The sequence below is a fragment of the Rhineura floridana genome, chromosome 2, assembly GCF_030035675.1.
Source record: "Rhineura floridana isolate rRhiFlo1 chromosome 2, rRhiFlo1.hap2, whole genome shotgun sequence".
NCBI lineage: Eukaryota > Metazoa > Chordata > Lepidosauria > Squamata > Rhineuridae > Rhineura > Rhineura floridana.
The window spans coordinates 171,660,499-171,687,527 of record NC_084481.1 but is presented as its reverse complement, the minus strand read 5'-3'; the positions used below and the strand labels follow the sequence as shown (position 1 = coordinate 171,687,527).

Here is a 27,029-nt window from a genome sequence, read left to right as displayed (position 1 = left end):
TGCCACATGAGTTGGGCCGGTGGTATATTGGGACAGCCCCATGGTCGTCATGGAGACCATGAAGTCCTGAGCCGCCCCAGATAAGGTGGCCTCGGCATGGATGTTGACATCACCCAGAACCAACAGTCTAGGGGACCTCAGCAAAACCTCCGAGACCACCTCCGTCAGCTCAGTCAGGGAGTCTGTTAGGCAGCTGGGTGGGCGGTACACTAACAGAATCCCCAATCTGTCCCTCTGGCCCAACTCGAGGTGCAAACACTCAAGGCCCGTAGTTACGTGGACATGGTGCTTGAAGAGGGGGATGGAACTCCTATAGACCACAGCAATCCCCCCTCCCCGGCCCTCAGATCTACTGTGATGCTGCACTGAGTATCCAGGTGGGCATAGCTGAGAGAGACCAACACCTCCCCGCTCTCCCACCCAGGTCTAAGTTATGCATGCCAGATCGGCTGCCTCATCCACAATTAAGTCATGGATGAGGGCAGTCTTATTATGTACCAATCTGGCATTAAAAAGCAGCATCCGGAGATCAGACAGCTGGCTGATAGGACATCCCGCATACCTGTGGGTGTGTGGAGGACCGGAACACGGGACAGCCGTCAGTTGTCTGGGCCGCGTTCCCCTCACCTGGCCTGTCTTCCACACAGTGTGATATCTCCCTTTACCCGTCACTACGCCTATTGGGGCCCCCGCACATTCCTCCTGATTATAATTCCTCTCCCAAGCACATAATAAAACGTCCACACACACTTACAGCACACAACGAACATTAGACAAACACTCACCACATACACACACAGTCAGCAACAGAACAACCAAAAGCCAGTCTGCAGCTAAGAAGCCCTCAGTGATGGAAAGATGAATCAAGCAGCGTCGTCTCAGCTATCCCTCTCTCCGTCCAGAGTAGTACCAGCCGGTCAACATCGAAGACAAACGCCAGCCGAAACTCCTGCTCGCAGACCACAGTAGCGGATGTAAACAGCTCATAAATCCACGTCCACGCCAGCAGACAGGGTAGTAACAACTGTGAGCTTTAAAGTGTGCTTCCAATTGTTCATAAGCAAGAAAGGTTTGCTGTCACTGCCAATCACAGACTGATGCATTGTGGATTGCTGTCTCCAGGCACTGACTATTTTTTTGAGGCCAGATGGATCCTATGCATCTGCTATTATTTGTACTGGTGATGTTTTTTGGGACTTTCCTGATTCTTGATAAACCATGAGATGTTCAGCTCAGTTGCTACAATGCATGCCTTGATATTGCCATGAGGTGTAACTGTAAGTAAGTGTTCCTCACATTTTAAAGGTTTTTGTATGTGTTTTTAGTTTTTTTGGCAATGGATGTGCAGGTGTAATCAGTACCTGAATTAAAAATGCCATGTGGTATGGCTTAATTTCTAAATCAGAGGTGTGGAGTCAATCTTGTCTGAAAATCATACTTGGCCCTCTTACATGGAAGCTCTTCCATCGTCCATAGATGGGTAAAGAATTGATATATATTTTAGTGAGGAGACAGTGGCATTCTGCACAAGACACACTTTTCTAAATAAGTGCTGTACAAGTCTTACTGTGATGACAACAGCAAGGTTATCAATTGCAGCCCTACCAAGTCAAAATATTACCAGTTGCCCCTGAGTGGAGATATTCAGGTGGGCAGAGGGAGCATTGAACTGAGGGGGCAAATTGTTCCCCAAGCTTTCTACAACAATAACTGGGAGGGGGGCATCCCCCCTGTAATTTGTGAGCTGTGGTGAGTTGAAACGTTTCAGGGACTTTGCATCCTAGTAGTAGAAGGCTGTGTGCCAGAGAACAAGTTCAGAAGTCGGGGTGAGATGGGAGCAGTGGCCTTGAGTCCCCATCACTTCTCTTGTAAATAGCAGCATCCCCCAAATGGTGCCTTCCTAATGTTGTTGGACTCCTATCAGCGCTAGCCAGCATAGCCAATGGTTAGGCATAGCGGAGCTATAGTCTAATTATCTGGAGGGCACCAGTTCAGGGAGGGCTGGTGTTAAATTAAGGTGAAGAATTTTTTTAAAAGGTTACTGGCGGGTGCAGAGCAACTACCTGAAGATGGGTTGTGAAGAAGGGCGTGTTTTGCAAGGCGGTATTTGCTGGGGGCGGGGCGGGCAGGATGGGGAGGCGCGTTCATGAAAGGCCTTTGAAAAGCAGAGCCGATCCTTCCTTGAGTTTCTTCTCGCGCCGTCGCAAGGGGCAGCAGCGGTGTTTACAAGGGCCCGCAAGCGGGGCGGAAGCAACAGGCCGCTCATTCCCGCCCACCACTGTTCAACGGAGGCGAGGGCCTGGCGCAGCTGCTCTTACTTCCATGTCTCTGGGGTTCGGTTCCCCGGAGCTGAGATGGCCCAGGTGAGCGGTCTGTGGCAGCCGCGGGGAGAGACTACCGAGGCGTCCCCGGAGCAGCCCGAGACCTACCAACTTCGCCAGGAGAACGAGCTGCAAGTGCTGGAATCTATCTACGGGCGGGACTTCCAAGATTTGCGGCTCGGCCAGCCGTGGAAGGTAAAGTGACGTACACTGGCCTCTCATCGGCAATTTCCTGCAGATGATGACTTGAGTGTGTGGAGTTGGAAATTTAAGGGAGCTTCTCAAATGGGAATTGGGGGCGGGGGAGGTAAAGCCCCATTACCAGATTGCCTGGCTAGTCCTTATTTTCTCATAGCGTTTCTTGTGGTTGTCTATTCGAGTTTATTCTGTAACTTAACCTGTTTTAAACACCTGGCCCTTTTGCATTCACAACGGGGAAGGTTAAAAGAGTGATTGTATTTAACTTTTCGACGTATACGTTTGGGTACGTTGTGAAATTTAAAATCTATGTTCCACTGCATGCAGAACAGCCAGCCTGTGTTTGCTGGGAATTACACTCATATGGGAGGTATGCCAAGGGCGGGAAAGAAGTTTCACGTATTACCATTCATTTCATATGAAATGGATCATAAGCATTGTGTTGGAGGTGACAATCATTACAAGTTAGCTGTCACAGAGTAAAAAAACAAATTGTGTGTGTCATGTAAGGTTTAGGAATACTGCCTTATATCAAATTAGCTGCCTTATATCAAGTTAGACCATTGGTCCATCTAGCTCAGTTGATGGCCAAGGGCTCTCCATAATTTCAGACTGGATTCCTTCCCACTTGGAGAGACGCATGTAAAGCTTGCACTGTACCACTAAGGTAAGGGCCTTCCCTAGTTGTTTTCTGATTTTGTTAGATGACTTATTCTTCATATTATTTTTGTAAACTTCCCTGGGAATCCCCTGGGATCATTTATCTATTGCGCTCTGGCAATCACAAATTTTAACTGGCTACCAAAACCAGACAAAACTTGTGGACCACTGGTCATATGCCTTACATTTTAAAAACATTGTAAATAGCATAGGAAATTGTGTGTGTTTTACCGCAAATCCTTTTTTTATTATACTGTCTTGTTTTAGCAATGTTCTAAAATATTTGACAGCTTTTGACTTACCAGTGTACTGCCAATTACTCTGTTTGGAGATATCTAGCCACATCACATAGTCAATATATGCACATGTTCAACATTAGAGTTTCTTTCAGATACTTCTCAAAACTCAGATTTATCACAAGGTTGCATAATCTGTGATCTACCAAGTTGAATGTAGTTAACCAGTCACCTATTGTACTTTAGGATAATTATCACCTAGAAAGCCTATTTGCTCTCATAGGCAGACAGCAAAAGCAGGAAATTAACTGAAATCCTAGTTGACCATTTGGAGTTAGTTGATGGGCTGTGTTCAAATTGGTGGATCACAAGTTGTGAAGACCTAGAGTAAAACAGGTTTTGGAACCTGCCTGTTCCAGAACATTTACCATGAGTAAGTACTGTTAAATGTTACAAAATTCCAAGAAGATGAGGCCTCTTGGACAAAAGTCTGTACGCAAAAGAATGATCTTCACAAAAAGTTTCCACAGATATAGCCATCTGAACCATCTTTGTAACTTTTTGTTAGGGGTGACCACTTTCTTCTAGATGTTTGCATCGCTCATTGCTGAGCCTGACGATACTAAACAACAGTACTCTAGGATTATCATCGTTAGGGTCTCTTGTTTTGCAGAATTGATTATACAATGATAACTTTATCTAAAATTGTCTAGTGTGCAGAGCCGAGCATCTTCTTTCTTTTCCTTCTTGCTTGAGATACTCCAATGTATGGCTATTTCTAGATGTCATTTCCTTTCTCCCAGAGTGAGTAGTGAGATAATAAGAATCCAAGGGAATTGCTCTTTTTTCTTCTCCCAAGTGCTGCTGCTAAACTGTGAAGCATCTTGTATGTATTAAAAATGAATATCAGTAATTTCTCTTGCATGCTGTGATGTTAGGAATAATTAGCAGGTTTGTTATTGATGCTAGTTTCCCCAAAGACTATGCTGCCTGCCCCAAGACATTTATGTGTGACACTTGAGACATGTGCTGTTTAACATGATCTGCCCATGATCTCCCTTGAATGTAAACTCCAAGTTATTAAACAACTCCTATATGTGTGTGTCAGGAAATCGTGTTGCATCCTATAAAGAAAATTCTAATGTTTCCAAGACCACCTGCTAATAATAACCTAATTCTGAAGCACTGTAATTCGACATAACTTGTCCCTTCCATGAAAAGAAATGGCGTAAGGAAAAAATAATTTGGAACCTGAACTTAATGAGCACCTATTTATAGGGACATCAACCAGTTTAAAAAATCTGTCAAATTTTTTGGATTGGTTGAAAAAAACTTGGGAGACAGTATTAATGATAAAAATGACTTATAATAGAAATGCAATGAATTATAACCATCAAAATAAATTTGTAGAGAAATGGGCTTTATTTATACAATTCTGGAATGATAAAGTGATAGGTGAAATAGTTCCATTTAATTTATTTACCTCTATACAGGAAACTGTTGTATTATATTATTACGCATAAATATGAAGGGGTAAGAAGTTAACCTTAATAATTACCTATTATTACTTTTGTTCATTTCATATTTTGTTTTTGTTGTGGTTTTCCAATCGAATTGGAACATTTTGTACTTTTACTTTATCTTGAATAAAATTTTTTTAAAAATCTGTCAGACTTTTAAATGATTGATTAATTGCTTCAATTTATGTATTTCATATCCTCAATGAAGATATGCTTTTGAGCCACATGAATGATGAGGATAATTTATTTTAGGGCATATCCTTCCTCCCTTTATGCCCTACGTGTCATAATGACAGACATTTTACTAGTTAATCATAATTTGCTGCTTTCATTGGCATGGACTGAGTATATCTGTACCTGTAACACATGGCTCAATCCCCAAATCAGTTAAAACACTCAGATTATAGAACTTTCAGAGTGGTTAGTCTCTTCCAGCAGAAACAATCAAAGTGTCTCAAGGCGCACCTTAAAGACTAATTTATAATGGTTTTCCCCTGGCACCAGTGGGATAAACAAACTAATGATCATTAGCCAATTTTAAGCCATGGTTTGTTATCTTGCAGATTATGGCTTCAGGGAGCAACAAACCATGATGCCTGTTCACTTCTCCCCCCTGGAAGTAGCAGGATAAACAAACCAGGAAGCCTTGTCTTCTTTTTACATATGAAGTGGGAGCACTTATTCACTGTGTACAAGCATGCTGCTCATTCACAGTAAGCCACAATAAATTTATCTGATGTCAGACTGCTGGCAAGTTCTACCTGTGGGCGATTCTTTCAGAGAGAGAATACTTCTTGATGCTGCCTTTGAATACTTCTTGACGCTGCCTTTGCCACATTAAACCACCTTAATGTGATGATTCTGGAAGTTGCGTATGACCTGCCCTGATTTTTGGCGTGTCTTCTAACTGTACATAGATCCCTGGTTGGCAGCTAATTTTTTACGAGTTATATTTTGCATTGAACAAAGGCTGAAAAACTAACAACACAGACAATGCTTGCTGACCCATCCATCTCTCTTGGTTAAAGGAGTTCTTTAATGACAACTTCCTTGGTGTGACCAAAAACAGAGACTTTGGCAGAGCCCTTCCTTTGTTATGTTCCTCCAACATTCTTTACCTAGAAACAGGCAAAGGCCTGACATGCATTTTAAAAAGGAGGACTCTGTCAAAGTCTCTGTTGTTGTTCCTACTGGGGAAGGAGGAATTAAATCCCTGTGTCTCTGGATCAATCAACACATGAAGGGCAATAGGTGGACAAACAGCATGTAGGGAAATGCTTGAGCAGCCTGTCCCACTATCTATTCCCAGTTTCAGCCTCTTATGGCTGCTTTTCGGGCAAATTTGCCTATCATGTGTAGCTTAGCTTTCTGTGTTGAAGAAAGCAGCTGAGGCTGATTAACAAGAAAGCAAGAGACTTGGTATCTCTTCTGGGAACCATGAAGGCTTCACTGAACCCCCAGGCTGCCGACTGGTTTTGCCTAATGTAATTGCTAATTTTATTTATTTATTTTTAAATGCTTCAGGTACAACAGGCTCCAGAAATCACTCTAATTTTGCGACCTCAGGGCTTGACTGGTGACCATGAAGTCCATGCCAAAGTTGACTTGTGGGTAAAGTGTCCCCAAACCTACCCTGATGTGTAAGTATTTAGCAAATCTATTCTGTACTTTCAGTAATAATAATTTTGTTGTAACTTAATCAGACATTTGTTATGACTACTAGAATGAGAGGTGAAGGTTGGCTTTATCTGCAATTTTAAAAATGATTCTGAGCTTCATATGCAGGTTGCAAGTCAAAGTGACTGAGGGCATTGAGATTACAACAGTGCTTTGTGTCAAACACATGCTCAAAACCCTACATGCAATAGTACAGTAACTAGTATGTAGTGACAAACAGAACTATTACAATAGTTATTATATAGAAATAGAAGAGGATAACAAAAAAGATAGAACAAGAGCCCTATTCCAAAAGATTAGAGAAATTAAGGGAAACTTAAACCAAGAGTAGGGATGTTGACTAATCAACAGGGGAACACACTGACTGATCGAGATGAAATAAAAGGAAGATGGAAGCAATACACTGAAGAACTCTATAAAAGAGATGCCAGGATGACAGATTCATTCATGGAGGAACCGTATGATGAAGAACCAGAAATTTTAAAAAGAGAGGTGAAAGCTGCTCTTAAAATACTTGGAAGAAACAAATCACCAGGAACAAATGGCTTACCAATAGAGTTGCTAGAAGTTACTGAGACTGAATCTGTCCAAATTTTGTCGACAAATATGGAAAACTAAACAATGGCCCACAGATTGGAAGTGTTCGATATATATCCCAATTCCAAAGAAAGGGGATCCCAGGGCATGCAGTAATTATCAAACTATTGCCTTAATATCCCATGCAAGTAAAGTAATGCTCAAGATTCTACAACAAAGGCTCTTACCATATATGGAAAGAGAACTGCCAGATGTCCAAGCTGGATGTAGAAAAGGAAGAGGTACCAGAAATCATATCACAAACATACGTTGGATAATGGAACGGACCAAGAAATTTCAGAAGAAAATCACCCTGTGCTTTATAGATTACAGCAAAGCCTTTGATTGTGTAGACCATGAAAAACTATGGAATGCTTTAAAAGAAATGGGGGTGCCACAGCATCTGATTGTCCTGATGCGCAACCTGTACTCTGGACAAGAGGTTAGTGTAAGGACAGAATATGGAGAAACTGATTGGTTCCCCATCGGGAAGGGGGTGAGACGGGTGTATTTTATCACCCTATTTGTTTAATCTATATGCAGAAAACATATATGCAAAGCAGTATTGAACCAAGATGAAGGTGTGAAAATTGGAGGGAGAAATATGAATAATTTAAGATATGCAGATGATTCCATACTACTAGCAGAAATCAGTAGTGATTTGAAACGAATGCTGATGAAAGTTAAAGCACCATAAAAGCAGGACTACAGCTGAACATCAAGAAGACTAAAGTAATGACAAGAGAAGATTTATGTAACTTTAAAGTTAACAGTGAGGACATTAAACTTGTCAAGGATTATCAATAACTTATTTATTATTTGATTTATATCCCACCCTTTTTCCCAGCAGGAGCCATGGCACAGTCATTAACCAAAATGGAGACAATAGTCAAGAAATCAGAAGAAGGCTAGGACTGGGGAGGGCAGCTATGAGAGAACTAGAAAAGGTCCTCAAATGCAAAGATGTATCACTGAACACTAAAGTCAGAATCATTTAAACCATGGTATTCCTGATCTCTATGTATGGATGTGAAAGTTGGATAGTGAAAAAGACAAATAATTGGGTGTTAGAACAAATTAAACCAGAACTATCAGTAGAAGCTAAAATGATGAAACTGAGGTTATCGTACTTTGGACACATCATGAGAAGACATGATTCACTAGACAATAATGCTGGGGAAAAAAGAAGGGAGGAGAAAAAGAGGAAGGCCAAAGAAGAGATGGATTGACTCTATAAAGGAAGCCACAGGCCTGAACTTACAAGATCTGAACAAGGTGATTTATAACAGATGCTATTGGAGGTCGCTGATTCATAGGGTCACTGTAAGTTGTAACTGATGTGAAGGCACACAACAACAAAGAAGTGTACAGGCTCTAATAGCATCTCTTCTGTTGGGACTTGCACTCCACTTCTCTAGAATCCCATCCTGTATCCTCTCTGAGTTGTTTTATCACTTTTGCTGCAGTTTATACTTAGGAATGCAACATGCATTGGTAGCCAATATGGTGGAAGTAAAACTAATCTTGTTTGAGTGTGTGTATTACTAATAGAATGCCAGGGTAAGTTCTTTTAATATGTCAAGACATGCATACAAAACTATACACTTTCAGATTATGATTTGTTATTTGGATGATATACAGTGATAGAACGGTACAATGCAATAACTGAACTTCTGCTAGCATTTGTAAATCTCATCTCTTGCAACTCTTTTATCTCTTCTAGTGTTCCAGAAATTCAGCTAAAAAATGCAAAGGGTTTGTCAAATGAAAACATTAACTTGTTAAAATCCAGGCTAGAAGAATTAGCAAAAGAGAATTGTGGGGAGGTAAGCATGTTAATTTTGCACTAGCTATCAAGCAAAATTATCACTATAACGAATGTCTTTTCAGTTGGAATGCGGCATGTGGGGTATGTGTGTGTGTATGTCTTTATTTGTTTGGTACTGATGCACGCTTCTAGCCATTTTGGTAGTATTCACATGTTCACACTTGCAAAGCATGAAAATAATAATTTTCTCTCCCTGTGATTTGTCTTAGCTAAAACATATCTGCCTGAATCATTCAGAAGAAATGTCACAGGTTATGGGGTGGTGGTGCTTCAAGAAATATGTAGGCCTCTCTTTATCCTCGCTCACCAACCTTTTTGGGGCTGTGGGCACATTTGCAAACCAGAAAAACTGTTGTGGCCACCATTTGTGAACTACACCCATGCACTTATTCTCTCTACTCCCTCCCATCAGCAACTGGGCTGGGGAAAAACTGTTTTCACTGTTGTTTTTAAGCCTAATTGGGAGCAGGGGAATGACCTTCCTGGAAGAGTGCAGCCGGAAAGGCAAGACATAACTTTCCCTGTTGGTATGCCATCTGTTCTTGGTGCTTTGTTTCTTCCAAGTATTTTAAGAGCAGCTTTCACCTCACATTCTAAAATTTCTGGTTCTTCATCATACAGTTCCTCTGTGAATGAATCTGTCATCCTCGCATCTCTTTAATATAGTTCTTCAGTGTGTTGCTTCCATTTTCCTTTTATTTCATCTCAATCAGTGTTCCCCTGTTGATTATTCAACATTCCTACTCTTGGTTTAAATTTCCCTTCATTTCTCTAATCTTTTGGAATAGGACTCTTGTTCTTCCCTTTTTGTTGTCCTCTTCTATTTCTATACAATAACTATTGTGATAGTTCTCTCTGTCCCTATGTACTAGTCGCTGTATTATTCCATGTAGGATTCTGACCATGTTTCTGTCTCCTTTTGCTTTTGCTTTCCTTCTTTCTTTAACCATTTTAACAGTTTCTTTACTCATCCATTGAGGCCTTTCTCTCTTTTTAACTAGAGGTATTGTGTTTTTGCATTCTTCCCTGATAATGTCTCTGACTTCAATCCATAGTTCTTCTGGTTCTCTTTCAGTTGGGTTTAAAGCCTGTTCCTTATTTGATCATTATATTCTTCTGGGGTGTTATTTAAATTGTATTCCGGTTTTATGATTGCTTTGTTGTTGTTCTTTAACTTTACTTTGATTTTTGATATGACCAGTTCATGATCTGTACTGCAGTCTGCTCCTGGTCTTGTTTTTGAAGGAAGTATGGAACTTCTCCATCTTCTGCTCCCAATTATATAATCAATTTGATTCTTATATTGACCATTTGGTAATGTTCAGGTGTACAGTTGTCTTTTCAGTTGCTCAAAAATTGTGTTTGCAAGAAACAAATCATTGGCTTCACAGAATTCAATAAGTCTTTCTCCTGTTTAATTTTTCTCTCCTAGGCCCCATTTCCCCACAATTCCTAATTCTTCTCTGTTCCCTACTTTTGCATTCCAGTCCCCCAAGATTATCAGCACATCTTGTTTTGGTGTGTGATCAATTTCTTCCTGTACTTCTGCATAAAATCTCTCCAATTCCTCTTCTGTGTTTGCCGTTGGAGCATAGACTTGGATGATGGTTATGTTAATAGGTTTCCCATTTAATCTCATTGATATCACTCGCTCAGACCCTGTGTTATAGCTCCTAATTGCTTTTGCTACATCTCACTATTAAAGCAACCCCATTTCTTCCTAATTTCTCATTTCTTGCATAACATATTTTGTAGTTGCCTGATTGAAAAAGTCCCATTTCTGTCCATTTTACTTCACTCACGCCAAGTACAGGCATACCCCGCTTTAATGTACACAATGGGACCGGAGAGTGTACTTTAAGTGAAAATGTACTTAAAGTGAAGCAATTATCTTCACTTGTACTGCACGCAATCACCACTAGATGGCAGCGGTGTCATGCCAATAAAGTGTCCATTATTGCGAAGCGCATGTACTTTAAGCGGGGTATTGTGGAGTTTGGAGCATGTACTTTATAGCGAGGCTACTTTAAGTGAAGCTACTTTAAGCGGGGTATGCCTGTATTGTAATGTTGATGCGTTTTATTTCTTCTTCCATTTCTTACTTGCCTTGGTTCATACTTCTCACATTCCATGTTCCTATTGTGTATGTTGTACAACTCTGGACTCTCCTTTCGCATCTGTGCGCATCAGCCTCTGAGCTTCCATTTGGCTTTGACTCAGTGGCGACATTAGTCACAGCGCTACTCATACTTGTCCTTTGTTCTTCCCCAGTAGCTTGATGAGTGCCTTCTGACCTGGGGGTCTCATCTTCCAGCACCATCTCGTGTTTGTTTATTTATTTATTTATTTATTTATTTATTTATTTCGTTTCATTTTTAGACCGCCCATAGCTAATAGCTCTCTGGGCGGTGTACAAACAGGATTAAAATACAATAGTATAATAAAATCAATAACACATAACAGCAAATTAACTAACAACGTTAAACATGAAAACATTAAACATTAAAATGCCTGGGAGTATAGCCAGGTCTTAACCTGGCGCCTAAAAGAAAGTACCGTAGGTGCCAGGCGTATCTCCTCAGGTAAGCTGTTCCAGAGTTCGGGGGCCACCACAGAAAAGGCCCTAGATCTAACAACAATCCTCCGAGCTTCCTGATGAGTTGGTACCCGGAGGAGGGCCTTAGATACTGAACGAAGTAGACGGGTAGGTTCATAGCGGGAGAGGCGTTCCACAAGGTATTGCGGTCCCACACCGTATAAGGCTTTATAGGTCAAAACCAGCACCTTGAATCTAGCTCGGAAACAGATGGGTAGCCAGTGCAGGCGGGCCAGGACAGGTGTTATATGCACAGACGGATGGGTTCTCGTCAACAGCCTGGCTGCCGCATTTTGCACTAGCTGGAGTTTCCGAACAGTCTTCAAGGGCAGCCCTACGTAGAGCGCATTACAGTAGTCCAATCTAGAAGTTACCAGAGCGTGAACAACTGAGGCGAGATCGTCACTGTCCAGATAGGGGCGTAGTTGGGCTACTAGACGAAGATGGTAAAACGCATTCCGTGCCACCGAGGCCACCTGAGCCTCAAGCGACAAGGAAGGGTCAAAAAGGACCCCCAAGCTACAAACCTGTTCCTTCAAGGGGAGTGTAACCCCATCTAGAACAGGATGAACATCCATCATCTGGGCAGGTAAAGGGCTCACCAACAGTGCCTCGGTCTTGTCTGGATTGTTTCAGTTTATTAGCTCTCATCCAGTCCATTATCGCGGTCAAGCAACGGTTCAGCACATCAACAGCCTCACCTGAAGAAGGTGAAAAGGAGAAGTAGAGCTGCGTGTCATCAGCATACTGATGACAACGCACTCCAAAACTCCTGATGACCGCACCCAGAGGCTGCATGTAGATGTTAAAAAGCATGGGGGACAGAACCGACCCCTGAGGGACTCCACAATGGAGAGTCCAGGGTGTCGAGCAGTGTTCCCCGTAGTGGGGGGGGGGCAAAAACAGACGGGCTGAGAGACGGGCTGAGAACAGCACCAGTCGCAAATACAGACGATGGCACAAACCACAGCGGCAGGCAGACAGGGCAGACAGGCAGCGAAGGGCGGAAGCCCAACCACAACGGCACCGAAAGAGCGGGTCGACCCCAACGGCGACAACGGCCTCAGGTATGCAATAGCCCGTAATAACAAACAACAACAGGCAGGCAGGCAGGCAGGCAGATGAAATGATGTATTCAATAATATGTGATAGTATTTGATGGCATTAAAGTATATTTTAAAGATTGAACACGGAGCTCCCTTATATTTTGCTCTAGGCAAAATATAAAATATTGAATATAAAATGGATTGAGACTAGGTTAATCCCATTACTAATTTAGCATGAATCCAACCCATTATGTGGCGTTTGTCTTGAGAGGGTTAGAACAGCAGGTATTATGTCAGTGAGATAGTAGACCTACATAGTTTTCCACTGTTTGTAAGGGTGAGTCTGGGAAAGTTAGAGGAAGTGAAGCAGAGCTTTCTCCTTTGTTACCCTAATGTTGTTGCACTGTCTTTCCAATAAAACCTGTCTATACCAATTGCCATTTTAACTTAATTTGGATGCTTTGTAATTTGGTATTCTTATATTTTAGAACTGTGAGGTGTTTAGTGGTTTTGCATTGCTCTGCTAACTCCCTTCATCACATGGGTGGAAAAATGATATATAAATGTGTGGTATAAATTGTCACAAAGTAATAACTGGATATTGTTGCTGGAAGTATATTGCTTTATGAAATAAGCAAGTGGTACTAGCTTTCCTCATGTTAGGGCAGGAGAGGAAAATGCAACTTTTTTTGCTACTGCAAATTTTTTCACCGTCTCCATCCTACCTTTTTAGGATACAAAAATCAATTAAAAAATCAAAAGGTACACATTGGGGCCGATCTTTCTTGCAAGCAACTGCTTGATCATTGCTATAGCATGTGAAAGAAGCCTTCCCTATTAACAGCCATCTGGATTGTATTTAATCTGCTAAATTAGAAAATCAATTTTTATTGCTAGAGGAAATAAGCATTGTACCAGCTGAATGTTACTTTCCATAGCTAAGCAGAATCCTTGTCTTGGATCACCTGGATGCCCAGTTCATCTAAATGTTTTCAGGCAGTCAAAACCAAGGTCAGACGCTCACCTTACACTTAAAGGACATGGCTTCCCCCAAAGAATCCTGGGAACTGTAGTTTAAAGGTGCTGGGAATTACAGCTTTGTGAGGGGGAAACTGCAGGTCCCAGGATTCTTTGGAATAAACCATGTCCTTTAAATGTATGTAGATGTGACCCAAAGTAGTTCTCTACAGTTATAAATACAATCCGGTCAAAGAGAATGATAGTGGGATTTTAATGTCTACAATTACTATTTAGAGTGTTATATCTTCTACAGGAGAAAATGCTGACATTGACCTTGTACCTGGAAATTTTTTATTATCTATTCAAAGCACTTCAATACTATACGTAGATGAAGATGAATGCATGTTGAGATCATATTCACAAGTCAGACTGCATAATTTGTAAGGAATTTAATTACTGTGATTGAGATACAAAATTATCTCCTTTACTGATATGATTAGTGTTTATAGTGTCATTTTTAATTGCTGTCAGTCTGACAGAATATCATTGATAGTGTTCCACATACATTATCTAATATTAACATGAATGTTGTCAAGTGGTGATTGCTGATTAGATTAAAAAAGAGAGAGAACAATAGATGTGGCTTTTTTTCTATAGTGCCATTCTAAAACACACTGCTGAGAAATTATTGTGATGCTGCTACTTTACTGGAATAATTTAGGCATATATAAATGTAATGCCAGAGTGGTTTGTATGCATGTCTGTTTTCATTGCCAAGGTATGCTTTCAGCAGAAGCAGTTTGCATTTTCAGCACCTAAAATACATGAAAAAAAAGATGTGGGGGCTGTTTTGGTTGGTTTATAAGTTTGCTTTTGGCTGTTTCGCAGAGATTTTCTGTTGCTAATATTGAGTTACACTGAAATCATTAGTATTTGCTCACACGTAATTGAAAATAGTATTGGAACTTATGAAGACTTTGCTAAAACCAGACTTTGCGTTTGCCTTTCTTTCCCAGGTGATGATATTTGAACTAGCAGCTTACGTGCAGTCATTTCTCAGTGACTACAATAAGCCACCTTTAAAATCTTTCCATGAAGAAATGCTAAAGAATCAACAAAAGGAACAAGAAAGGCTAGCCAAGGAAGAAGAGTGTCGAATTCAAGACCTTAGAAGAAAAGAAGAACAGATGGTGAGAGCATGAATATATCTGTCCTGCCTTCCCATTTTATATAAATACTCAGACAGCCGAAGTCTGCAATCATGATCTATTAAAATCAGTTTTGTAGCTGAAATCAGCAGGGTGAAGATTGTACATCTCATTCACTGAGTACCTTTATTTAAATATTTTGGGTTTGTTGTGTTTCCAAAACAGCAACATATCTGAAGCTGCTTTTGAATCCACCAAGATTCAAAAATGGCTTGTTGGGGAAGATGGATGGTAGTGGTCCTGTTTGTTTTTAAAATGACAGCTGTGGCCTACTGTACCTGTAGATCTAGCCCACATCGTCTACATTCCTCTCTGCTGATGTAAGGAAATTAAACTTCAACTGACTTTCTGAACTTCATTAACATTTTGGGCCTAGTACTGTGTGTTGTTTTTGCAGTAGCCTGCCTTTTGCCTCTAAACTTAGAACTTATTTTTGTTATGAATCTCTGCTCTCTTAGTAATTTTTTTCCTTCCACTGTCTTGGCAGAGCAATTTTTTTTATTAGGAGCGTCTGTATCTGCAGTGGTTCAGCTGTTTAAAAATGTACAATATCTTTTTTCTATAATCTCTTTAATGAAGCAAGAATAAAGATAAATTCACTGCTGTATCATTTCAGCAACGTGAAATTCTTGATGAGATTCAGAGAAGGGAAGAAGAAAAGAAAGAGGAAAGAAAAAGGAAAGAAATAGCAAAACAGGTACTTTAAGCCTTCTTTTGTTGCAATGGTAGGTTATAAGGAGTATGTGTATTGTGCTTTTGTAATCATTGGAATTTTTTACAAATGACTTCAAAATACCTTGTTGGCAGTTTCATTTTGGAGCTTGCAGACACCAAAATAAACCATGTATTTCTCTGTATCAGAAGGGGAGAGCAATGGGATCTCCACGTTTTGTAGACATGACTCTCATTCCCCTACCCCCAAAGTTTTTGTAAAACAAAACAATTCATTCAGTTGATTTAAAAACCTCCAAAAAGGGGCGGTGGAGTGTGTGCATGTGCAACTGTCTTGTGGCATGATGTCATCTGCTTTGCATCTTTTGGAAATTCTCAGAAGTGCTCATGTGCAGGTGAGTGATTCTTGCTCTGGTGTTTGGGGGTTTGTGTTGACAGACAGAATGCAAGTAGCGTGACCTTTTCTACCCTTCCTCCCCCCCCCAATATGCTGCAGAAACAGAGTGTGTATCGGGATTGCGGGGGAGAGGAACAATGTTGTTCCTAGTCCCTATTGAGCACTACCTGTTACTTTACTTTAAATATACGACTTAATTGAGTAGATATTGCACAGTGTAGATTCTGCATCTATCTATCCATTGCTTCAAGTCCCCAAATGTTTCTGGTGTGCATTGCTCTCATGCTGCATTCTCGAGTGTTACACAATACTGTTACTTATATGATCCCCTATGCTGCTGCTGCTGTTATTTATTAATTGCCTTCCACATATATCCCAAGATGAAGTACAAAAATATAATAAAAACAGTTTGAAATAGCAGAAGATGAATTTAAAACCAATACAAAATGGACACCCATGGCAGAGACCCATTCGTCCAGCTGGAGAAGCTTGTTGGAACAAAAATGTCTTCAGTTGTTTCCGGAAAGTGCTGATAGTGGACATCTGTCATACCTCAACAGGAATGCTGTTCCACAGAACAGGGGCAACCACCCTGAAGGTCCTGCTCCAAGATAACCCACATCTATGTCAGCTCTGCAAATATGCTTCCACATCAATCTGCATCATCTCCCGTTTCTTTCAGTCTACAATGTAGCAATACAGGAACATTCCTCACAGTATCCATCCGGACATCATGAGCAATATTGCAGGGGAAATATTGCTTTAAGTAGGTGCTGACCAACCTGTGCTCCCAGCAAACCCAAAGTGGAGGTTCACAGGGACACTGTATGCTTTATTTTAAGGATTGGGGTGCACTTAAGAGCTTCTTCCCCCTTCTGTCTTTCCAGGAGCGTTTGGGAAGTGCTGCTTTAACAAGCCAGGAAATCTCTACCAGCAGAGATGCTATAGGGAACAAAATAATTTCCAGTTTAAATGAAGGTGCTACAGAACATGGAGGGAACAATAAATATCGTACAAATTCCACAGGGCGTTCAAAGTATGTATTGGTGTTCCTCTGAATGGGATTGGGAGTGTTTTAGTAAAAGTGTGTGTCTGTGGCACTGTTACAGGCACACATACATAGTTACCAGGTATAATTTACTTTTGATTTGCACTGTCTTCTTTATAACTTGTTAAGTAGTAATATTGTAACAAGTATAGGTAGGAAATGTGAACTCGTATTTGCTTTACAAATAGTTTGTTTGAATTTGTATCAGGTAGGGTTTTTACTGAGAACACGCAGCAGATCAAACTGCTGTCTTGAAGGGCAAAAAATACTGTAATTTTAAAATTAGGTTTCCCCTTTTAAGATAGGGGTCAGGAGTCTCAGGACCTAATGAAGAGGTTCTGAGGCTCCAGCTAGTATCAGCACAGGTACGTCAAAGGGGTTTGCATAATTCACATCCTGCCTGGTGGAATATAAAATTGGAAGCAGTGTCTCTGGCATTCTAACCCCAAGCCATTTAATTACTGCCTTTGCAAACCTTTAATAAAAGGCAAAATGTCATTGTGACTTTTTTTAACGGCTTCTGTTCTGAATTTTTAAAATAATAATTGTAATTGCTACTGAACGAAAAGCTGTTGAAAGCACATGGACTTGCTATTAAGACTGCTCACTTGTACTACTACAAGTTGTCCCAAGTGAATTAAAGGGCTTTCACTTGAGCATATATGAGCACTTCAGAACAAAATTCTGTTTGATTGTTTTGTAGGAGAGAGTGCCAGCTTTCTGCTTGCAGTAATGAAGATTCTCCAGGAACTTCTGAAGTCTTATATTTCAATATCAGTAGTATTGGTCAACTTAAGGTACACAAAGGAAAGTGTATAGGTAAGCAGAACCACTGCCATGCATTGAGAACTTTTAGTGCATTCGCATTTTTTCTGTATAGAAACGATGGAGCAATGAAAACTATATTTAGTTTATTCAATGGTAATAGGGAGTAAAAGCGGGTCAGGTATGTGAAACAGCATGTAAATAGTAGGATTACATGCTTTTGTTGATTTTTTAGAAATCAGCTAAACATTTAATTGATTTAATCAGTAAGAGCACATACTTTTGTCATACTGTTTTTGAATTTGGGCTCTGTTGTCTTGCTGTAATCCAGTAAAACAAATATTAAGTTGCAATTTAAAAAACTACTACTTCAGTTCCTTCAGTGATTTGTATCCAGCAGTGTTTTTGCAACGCCCTCCATTTCGGCCAATCCACCGCATTGTCAGCACCAAGTTAGGGCAATAGGGCTGTGATCTTTCCCCAGGATCCTGTGGTTCACAATACATCAAAATATATGTGCCAAGAGTACAGAGAAGGGAATGTAAGCAAGGGAAAGAGCATCTCATGTAGCCAGTGCTTTGCTGCTGCTGAAGTGACAAATCATTTAAAAATGAATAAATAGTGGCTTGTCCCTTCTGCATGGAAACATTGGCAATAATAGCCAGCAAAGCCTGGTGGTAGTTTTCTCTCTCCCTCTCTCTCCCCCCCCCTCTCTCTCAGAAAGAGAGTGAACATTAAGATCACTCCATGCAAGATTGTCATACATCTTTGCCCAAAGCATCTTAATTCTACCACTGGCATTATTGTTGAAACTCATACAAATGTTAACTAACCTCCTCTTTTTGTGTGGCTTTTTAACTATTTGAATGATTGTTGAAAGGGTGAACATAGAAGTTTACAACTAGACTTATTATAATGATCATAGGGAGTTTGCCTCAGGAGCTGATATTTTCCCCTTCATCTTTCTGTGTGCAGGCAAGGATGAGCAACTTGGTAAATCAGTCTACAATGCTTTGGAGATGTGCACTGGTAATTTTGTCCTGGTGCATGAATGGGTACTTCAGTGGCAAAAGAAAATGGGAAAATTTCTCACAAGCCAAGAACAGGAAAAAGTTGAAAAATGCAAGAAACAGGTAATAGCACGTGTGAGTGAGTGAGAGTGAAGTGAGGGGGAGAGAGAAAGAAAGAGAGAGAGAGATGGTCTCACTTGTCATCATTCAGTGCAAGTTGGGCACTTCTTAACCCTGAAAACTGAAATAGTTTTGCTTCATTGAGGAGTTAAAATGATGACCTCAATGAAAATGGTACATTGTTTGGCTGTCAAGCAGTTTATCTAGAAACCTGCATGGATAGGTTTGGAAATAATCTGGAGAGATGTAGGCATATGTTCTTGGTACTGGGTAGAACATCTGTACACCATACAAGTCCTGTGTCTCCATGGCAGTCACTCTAATTCTACCTTTCCTTCCACCATTCAGTTCCTGTTGAAGCGCTCTGCACAGAGGTGGGAAAGTCAACTGGGCTAAATGTTGAAGTATATCCAGAGCAACATGTGGCTTTTGATTTGCTTTCAGCAAATTGGCTCAGTTGACCCTGTACACTGCAATCTTGTATGGAATTCCTCTTCATGAATAAAACTTAAAAAGCTTACAAAAAGACATCTGGGGACATTTTAGTACCCCAAGCAAAATTCCCATGTATCTCTGGGTAGTAAAATACTTCAAAACAAATCATGTGTGTGATGTCTGAAGAAGGGCACATATATCTGCTTCCATGGCTCAGTTTTTGTTTGAAAAATTCTGTGGGGCTTTTTTTGTCCCAGTACATTACATTGGCTGAGACAAAAAGGCACCCCAGTGGCAAAAGTCAATATACTGCTTTGGATTTCTCCCCCAAAGTTCTTTGGGGGGGAGAAGAGACTCAGAAAGAAACCTCTGTGTATGGACACTTAAATCTGCTGCTCTGGATCAGTTTTTGCTGTAAAATATTCCCCAACTTGTTAAGATGGCTAAGAGAAAAAAAGTTCCCCAAATACAAAATCAGTTGGGATCTTTTTTTGGGCCCCAGGTGCTTTTTGTGTACAGAAGGAAAACCATAAATGGTAAGTGGCTGAAATGTGGGGACATCGTCTTCTGCACAACAGTAAACAATGTCCTAGAAGGACTACATTGTAGGTCTGCTACTTCTGTGTAAGTGAATTTTGCAGTGAAAAGTACACTTGGGATAGGGTTTTGCCCACTATCGACCAGCAAGGTAAATGAGAGGTGATACAATGTATTTGGCCAGTGCTCACTGATATTGTTTCTTTTGAACAGATTCAAGGAGGAGAAGCAGAGTTCAGTTCTCTAATGAAGTTAAACCATCCCAACATAGTCCGTTACCTATCTATGACCTTTAAAGAGCACAACGACTCAATTGTGGTAGACATCTTGGTGGAATATATTAGTGGATCCAGCCTTTCTATGTACTTGGACAAAGAGATTCCCCTTCCTATGGATCAGCTGCGCCATTACACAACCCAGCTTTTGTCAGCTCTTGACTACTTACACAGTAATTCAGTGGTACACAAGGTCCTAACCGCATCCAGCATTCTGGTGGATAGTGAAGGAAAAATCAAAGTGACAGATTATAGTATTTCCAAACGCTTGGCGGATATCTGTAAGGAGGATGTTTTTGAACAAACCAAAGTTCGATTTAGTGAGGATGCCCTGCCGAACAAACCAGGGAAAAAAGGAGATGTGTGGCAATTGGGGTTGTTGCTTCTTGCTCTCAGCCAAGGGCAAATAACTAAGGAATATCCAGTCATAATTCCAAATGATTTGCCTGCTGATTTTCAAGACTTTCTGAAAAAGTACGTACACATCTAATTATTTTACACCCTTTGCTATCAAATATAAATATATATTTCACAAAAAGTCTTACAATTCAGAATTAATTAGTACAGGGATCCTGAGTGTTTTGTTCATAAGGTTTTAAACATGGACCCAAACATCTCAAACCAAAGGAACTGTTTCAGCGTCTAGGTCAGTGCTGGGGAACCTCTGGCCCATGGCCTAATGAGGCCTGCCCCATTTGGCCAAGCCATGCCCACCTGCCACAAACCTAACATGTAGGACACCAAGAGTGGGGCCGGTAAAGATGCAGCTGAACCAAAAGGGGATTTGTAGCACCTGCAAAGTCCTGATGGTGACACCTACAGAGCCCCATGAACAATGCTTTGTAAGCGCTGATGATCAGTAGACCATTGAGGCTTCTGTGCACAATGCTGTGTGAAGACAGCTGACCAGCTGATTGTTGAGGCTTGCAGAATGCATTCCACAGAGTTTCTCAAGCCCCAACAATCAGTTGATCATAGGGCTTTTATGCACAATGTAATCCTAAAAAGTTATGTCAAGTGACTGACAGATGAGCAGCCCACCCACCTGTATCAAACTTGGCCCACGGCAGGGGAGGGAGATAAGAATCTGGCAACTAGCCATATCCAGTTCCCCATCTCTGGTCTAGTGGAGACAGTACATCCAGGAACACATTCTTGGAAGATTTCTCCATAGAAACAGAAGACAGCTGAAGAGGCTGATTTGCTGCCTTTGAAATTGAATACTGCTTCTGTCAGTGGGAGCTCTGATGAATATTTCAAGGATTTTCTGCTAGCACTCTTGCTTTCTGTCCATATACTTGTAGAATTTCTGTTGATCGCAGCTATAAAAGAAATGTCTTTTATTGTCCAAGTTTTTGCTTGGTTGGGGGAAACTAATATGCAGTAATCCTACACTTCTCTTAGTTGTTCTTGCTCACTGCTTCAACTTGTTTGTACTCACATATGTAAGTCAGGGTTGCGGAACCTCCAGCTCACAGGCGAAATTTGGCCTGCCAGGGTTCCCTATTTGGCCGGTGAGGTCATTGTCCCCAAATCACACCCATCCTCCCCACATCTGACATCATATGTCAGGTGAGTGGCGGGTACTGACATGGCTTCAAAGGAACAATCGGGAGCTCAAAGTGAGCTCCTGATGGTTCCTTTGCTGGAACAAGGCATGCTCCCACTTTGGGTACACCTTGCTCCAAGAGGAGGAAGAAGTTTCCTTTTGCAAACAGCCCTGCACGGGGCTTTGAAGTCCTAACAATTGAGTCTTCAAAGAACAGCATCATCTGATATCATAATGACACCAGGTGATTGGCAACCCTACCCACCAGGCAAATGTGGCCCATTGGGGGTCAGGGGGGGAAAAGGATACTGGCCAGAAAAGATTACCCACACCTGATGTAAGTATTTCAGTGTACATTACCTTTTCTGTAAGTAGCATCACAGAGGGCTATAGTTTTGAATTCTGAGTCATTACACTCATATTCAATGTATACTGGGATGTTAAGGCACTCAAAATTTTGTGATTGGGCCACTGTCTGGATAAAGTGACACATTTTGACATTGTTGTCTAACTTTGCTCTTTCCAGAATACTGTAACCTTATTCTTGATAACAAAATCTGCATTGCTTAAATATTTGCATGCAGCTGAACTAACAGAGAGTGATATCCAACAATAGTCACGGTCAGTGTAGAACCTTTGAAATAAATGGATTGTAGTTCATTGATTTTCAGTAAGACTCCTTGCCTATTTATTTGTTAGAACCCAAATACTAATTTGTTGAACAATACTAGTATTAAACATATATTATTTTGGATTATATTCAGGTGTGTTTGCTTGGAAGACAAAGAACGATGGAGCCCTCAGCAGCTATCACAACATAATTTTATAAACCTACCACCACAAGTACCGGTAATGGAAGAAACCCCAGAAGGTAAATAGTCACTGGTTTCCAATATGCTTGTATTCTGCGTGTCACATTAAAAACACAAATGTCAATGTAAAAATGCACTGAGATAGCTCATACTGTGCTAAAGTATTAATCAAATTAATAAAATGCCTGTCAAGATTATTCAGAGCCAGTGTGGTGTAGGGGTTAAGATGCTGGACTACGACCTGGGAGACCAAGGTTCGAATCCCCACACAGCCATGAAGCTCACTGGGTGACCTTGGGCCAGTCACTGCCTCTCAGCCTCAGAGGAAGGCAATGGGAAACCACCTCTGAATACCGCTTACCATGAAAACCCTATTCATAGGGGCGCCATAAGTCGGAATCAACTTGAAGGTAGTCCATTTTCCCCCCAAGATTGTGAGGCAGTTTTTAAAGTCCTTTTGAAGTTTTTCTTCAATGGTGGCAACATTAAAATGTTCCCAGAGGCAGAAAGTAAAGCCCTAGGGATAGATAAGTCACCAAAGAAAATATATTACATGCATAAATAAGAATCAAAATATGTTTGTGGAATTACAACAGATAACATCTGAATATAGCTTGCTGTTGCACATAATCATCCCACGAAGTGGGAATCAGTGAAAGCTTGTGCTGTTTCAATGCAATCATTTTGGTTAGTATTAAAGGGTGCAATTAGATTCTCTTTAAGAAGTTTTCCAAAAATATTGGGCAGCATTTACAACACGCAAGCACTCAGGTACTGGAGGTTGCCATAGCAAATTTCGGTCGTTTTATGGAATTTGTTCACAAACAGTATTTGTTTCAATGGATTGCTACTCCTAGCACTTTTACCTTTTTGCCCTTGAGGATAATCTTTCTTCTTTTGTTTGATTAACTTGAAAATGTTGCCAGGCCACTGTGACAAAAACAGGATGGCCCATTTTGAGCCCTGAGTATGGAAATGTCTTAACCAGATAATGTTATATATTGTTGGAGCTTAAATATTCTTTAGATCTGCAAGTTTAATACAGCTGAGTTAAATTTAAACAACTTATACACAGAGCTAAGGAGGCTATAAAATATAAACCTCTACTTGGTTCTTACTGTTTCTTTTCACATACTCGTTTTGACTTGCCTTTTTTATTTTGATTGAAGTAGTTTGAGACATCTGCTAATGATTGGAACTCCAAACAGAGCATATGGAAAAGAGTAGACCTGCATTTCAACAGAGATTCTTTATGTCCCACATTATGCATGATACATACTCTTGATTATTATCATTTAACATTAAATTGCTTATTCGTTCTTCCTTTCTCATTGAGTATTTTTTGGTTTCAGATTCAGCAGGAATAGATGATATTGAAACTGTTATTCCCAGCAGTCAGATTGCTGGTGATGTATTCTTCACAGAAAAGCAGAGGCAATTTTCTCGTTATTACAATGAGTTTGAAGAGTTACAGTTGCTTGGTAAAGGGGCCTTTGGAGCTGTCATCAAGGTACATACAGTACATGGCTTGAGGCTAATTTTCTTTGGTGGAGTGTTCAATTGGGTGAGGGGATGAGGGGTTTCTCAGAAGTAACTTTTATGATTCTGATTGAAATAAGCTACAATCTATCTTGTACTTTTTATTGGGCAGGTCCAGAACAAACTGGATGGCTGCTGTTATGCAGTAAAGCGCATTCACATAAATCCCACAAGCAAGCAATTTCGAAGAATTAAAGGGGAAGTGACGTTGCTATCACGACTGAACCATGAGAACATTGTGCGGTATTACAACGCATGGATAGAGAAATACGAGAGGCCTTTGCTTAGTACTCCAGCATCGGAAACCACAGAAGGGAAAAAAGTAGCTGACAAGCTGACTCTGAATGGGAAGGGCGAAGAGGAGTCTATGGATGACATAGAAGCAAATGCTCCTCCTCCTGTTCTGACCAGTTCAGTGGAATGGAGCACCTCATGTGAGAGGTCATCAAGTGCCAGGTTCAGTGGAGGTGATCAGGAATCCAGTGATGATGACGACGATGACGACTGTGAAGGGGTATTTTCACAGTCATTCTTGTGAGTGGGGTGTTTTTTTTCCTTTGGGGCATTTATTGTCAATAGATTGGATCCTGAGTTGCCCTTGCATGAATGGAGGGCTCCTTCTGTTTTGCAGAAGGGACAGCAATCCACTGGAGACTCCTGCTGAAGGAAGGAGCAAGAAGAGCTTTGTGGATTTCCCCCAAACCTCTTCTGCAGATTTACAGGGTGTTGCAGGGGAAAGAATGAATCAGATTGATTCACCGCCTGTCTTCCACACATGAGAAAGATTTATTCACCCCGTTTTCCACCCATGGGAGTATCCAATGAGTGGAATTCCACTCACGGGAACTCTGGATCCAAGCTAACATATCCTACTCTGCAAGACTTGGATACTGGCTTGCTTATTCTATTAGCATAAATCTACCAATCTTTGAAATATATCAGAAGTCTCCTTAAGGTTAATTGACACACCTCTTGCTACCTAATCACTCAGTACCTTACCAGCTGTATTCTCTTATAAAGGATTGGGTTTTGAGGTGATATGAAAGTTGTGTCTGTAATGTTTTATTCCTAATGGATATTTCTGCACATACAATTATTCATTTGATGGTGAAGTCATTGAGTTACAAACATACACATGTTAACAGGCTTTGAAGGGGGGGACTTAAATGTAATTCTGCTTAATGTTGGAATGACACTCGGCAGAATCAGCACACCCTATTAGGGCAGGGAAGGCTTCATCCTCATTATAGCAGGACCCACCCTAGTTTTTGTGATGGTGTGATTTTAAGTTGTGTTTATTTTTTTTAATGATGTATTTTAAATTGTTGTAGCCTGCCCTGGGACCTCAGGGTGAAGGGTGGGTAATAAATTAAAATAGTAATAGCAATAATAATAACAATAACATCGACAACAATGGGAAGTGTGTGTTTGGATTTGGGGTTTGGTACACAAAGGAGGTGATCAAAAGTGTACTAACATATGGAAATGCTGTAACTACAACATTTATGTGTTAAAAAATGGATGAGGATTTTTTTTATTAATGACTTCTGGGAAGAGAAACATCACTTACTCTAATAAGGTAGAGCAAATGTAAAATTATGTCATCTTAATGAAGAAAAATTGCAGAGGTTTGTAATCTACCATAGTGGTGTGTGACCTCAATACTTGATTTTGATAGTTTAGTATTAAGGGGAGAATTATACAGCCACAAGAGTGACTGTATACTATAGTCAGCGGGGATTTTTCACATTCCGCAATGTTAAATGGAAAATATCCCCCCATGACATTCTGAGGCTTTCCATAAGCTCATTTCAAAACAAAACCTTACAAAACTTACAGTCCTGAACTCAGAAACTCTTGCTTAACAACCCTCTCTTTTCATGGCGATACACAAAACAGTCAGAGAGTATCGAGAGTTCAAAGTCTAAAAAGAGAAAAAAACCTCAGAGCCCTTTTGGACTTTTTTCTGCGAGTTCTCATAATCTGTTGAAATTCATTAAAAAACAGCCATGTTCACAGAGTACCTGTAATCCTAATACTGACCTTGTCCCATAATCTGACCTTCATCTACTGCAGTTTAAAAGTTAAAAAAATGCCTGGTTGATTTTTAATTAATTTAAGAAATTTTGGCTGGAAGCCTATTATAACGCGGGGCATGCTCAGTAAGGACCAACTGTCAGTGTTCTAAAAGCCTCACAGCTGCTGGGCTTGGCTAATAAGAGGGCCACACCCACACCAGACTTGATTTCTCTTGAGACAGTCATGGCTTCCCTCAAAGAATCCTGGGAAGTGTAGTTTGTGAAGGGTGCTGAGAGGAGACTCCTATTCCCCTGAGAGAATGGTTAACAGTCAGCCACTGTGATTGAAGGTCTGTGAGAGGAACAGGGTGTCTCCTAGCAACTCTCAGCACCCTTCACTAACTACACTTCCCAGGATTCTTTGAGAGAAGCCATGATTGGCTTTGAGCCATGGCTTTGAGAGAAGCCATGATAAATTCTTTTAAATTGTTTTTAAAAGATGTGTTTTTAAATGTGTATATTTGTTTTTAATGTTTGTAGTTATTGTAAACCGCCTAGAGAGCTTCGGCTATGGGGCGGTTGTGACGCCCTTCCCTGGCTCTCCCTGTCAGGTTCCTGCCTGCTCGTGGTTACTGCCTGTCACTAGGCACCACCAGGGACCCCACCAGTCCGGACTGTCCGTTTTTATGGTTTCTCTCCCCACTCTAGCATAGACCTCACCAGATCCCCCTGCTAGGCAGCACCACCAGTCACGTCCTATAACCCATATTCCCAGAGACTCTGCCTGAGTCTCTCTATCAGGTTACCTCTGTGTGTCGGGAGGATGAGCTGGGCTCCTGGGGGGTTGTCAGAAGAGGATTCAAATGGCTGGCAGAGGGAGGAGGGAGGAACTTACCCTCTGTGGAGCGAAGCCGAAACAGAGGACATGCCAGAGATAGGGTCGCCTAGCAACGGGGAGCCTGAGAGCCTTGAAGTTTTAGAATCCCCCCCAGACATTCCCAGGCCCTCCCTTCTCCGCAGCTCAGA

At 40.9% G+C, this 27,029-nt stretch overlaps 1 protein-coding gene across 1 annotated transcript in view; it reads left to right on the top strand.

Moving 5' to 3' along the window:
- The first annotated feature begins 2,169 nt into the window (after positions 1–2,169).
- The window catches only part of EIF2AK4 (eukaryotic translation initiation factor 2 alpha kinase 4), a 79,182-nt gene continuing 54,322 nt past the window's right edge, over positions 2,170–27,029 (top strand). Inside the window, exons 1-12 of the mRNA XM_061611457.1 lie at positions 2,170–2,516; positions 6,460–6,575; positions 8,912–9,014; positions 14,635–14,808; positions 15,443–15,523; positions 16,783–16,931; positions 17,647–17,762; positions 18,684–18,841; positions 20,024–20,559; positions 22,399–22,505; positions 23,799–23,956; positions 24,098–24,519. Coding sequence (XP_061467441.1) covers positions 2,355–2,516; positions 6,460–6,575; positions 8,912–9,014; positions 14,635–14,808; positions 15,443–15,523; positions 16,783–16,931; positions 17,647–17,762; positions 18,684–18,841; positions 20,024–20,559; positions 22,399–22,505; positions 23,799–23,956; positions 24,098–24,519 — 2,282 coding nt within the window. The 5' untranslated portion in view covers positions 2,170–2,354. The remainder of the gene's footprint in view (positions 2,517–6,459; positions 6,576–8,911; positions 9,015–14,634; positions 14,809–15,442; positions 15,524–16,782; positions 16,932–17,646; positions 17,763–18,683; positions 18,842–20,023; positions 20,560–22,398; positions 22,506–23,798; positions 23,957–24,097; positions 24,520–27,029) is intronic.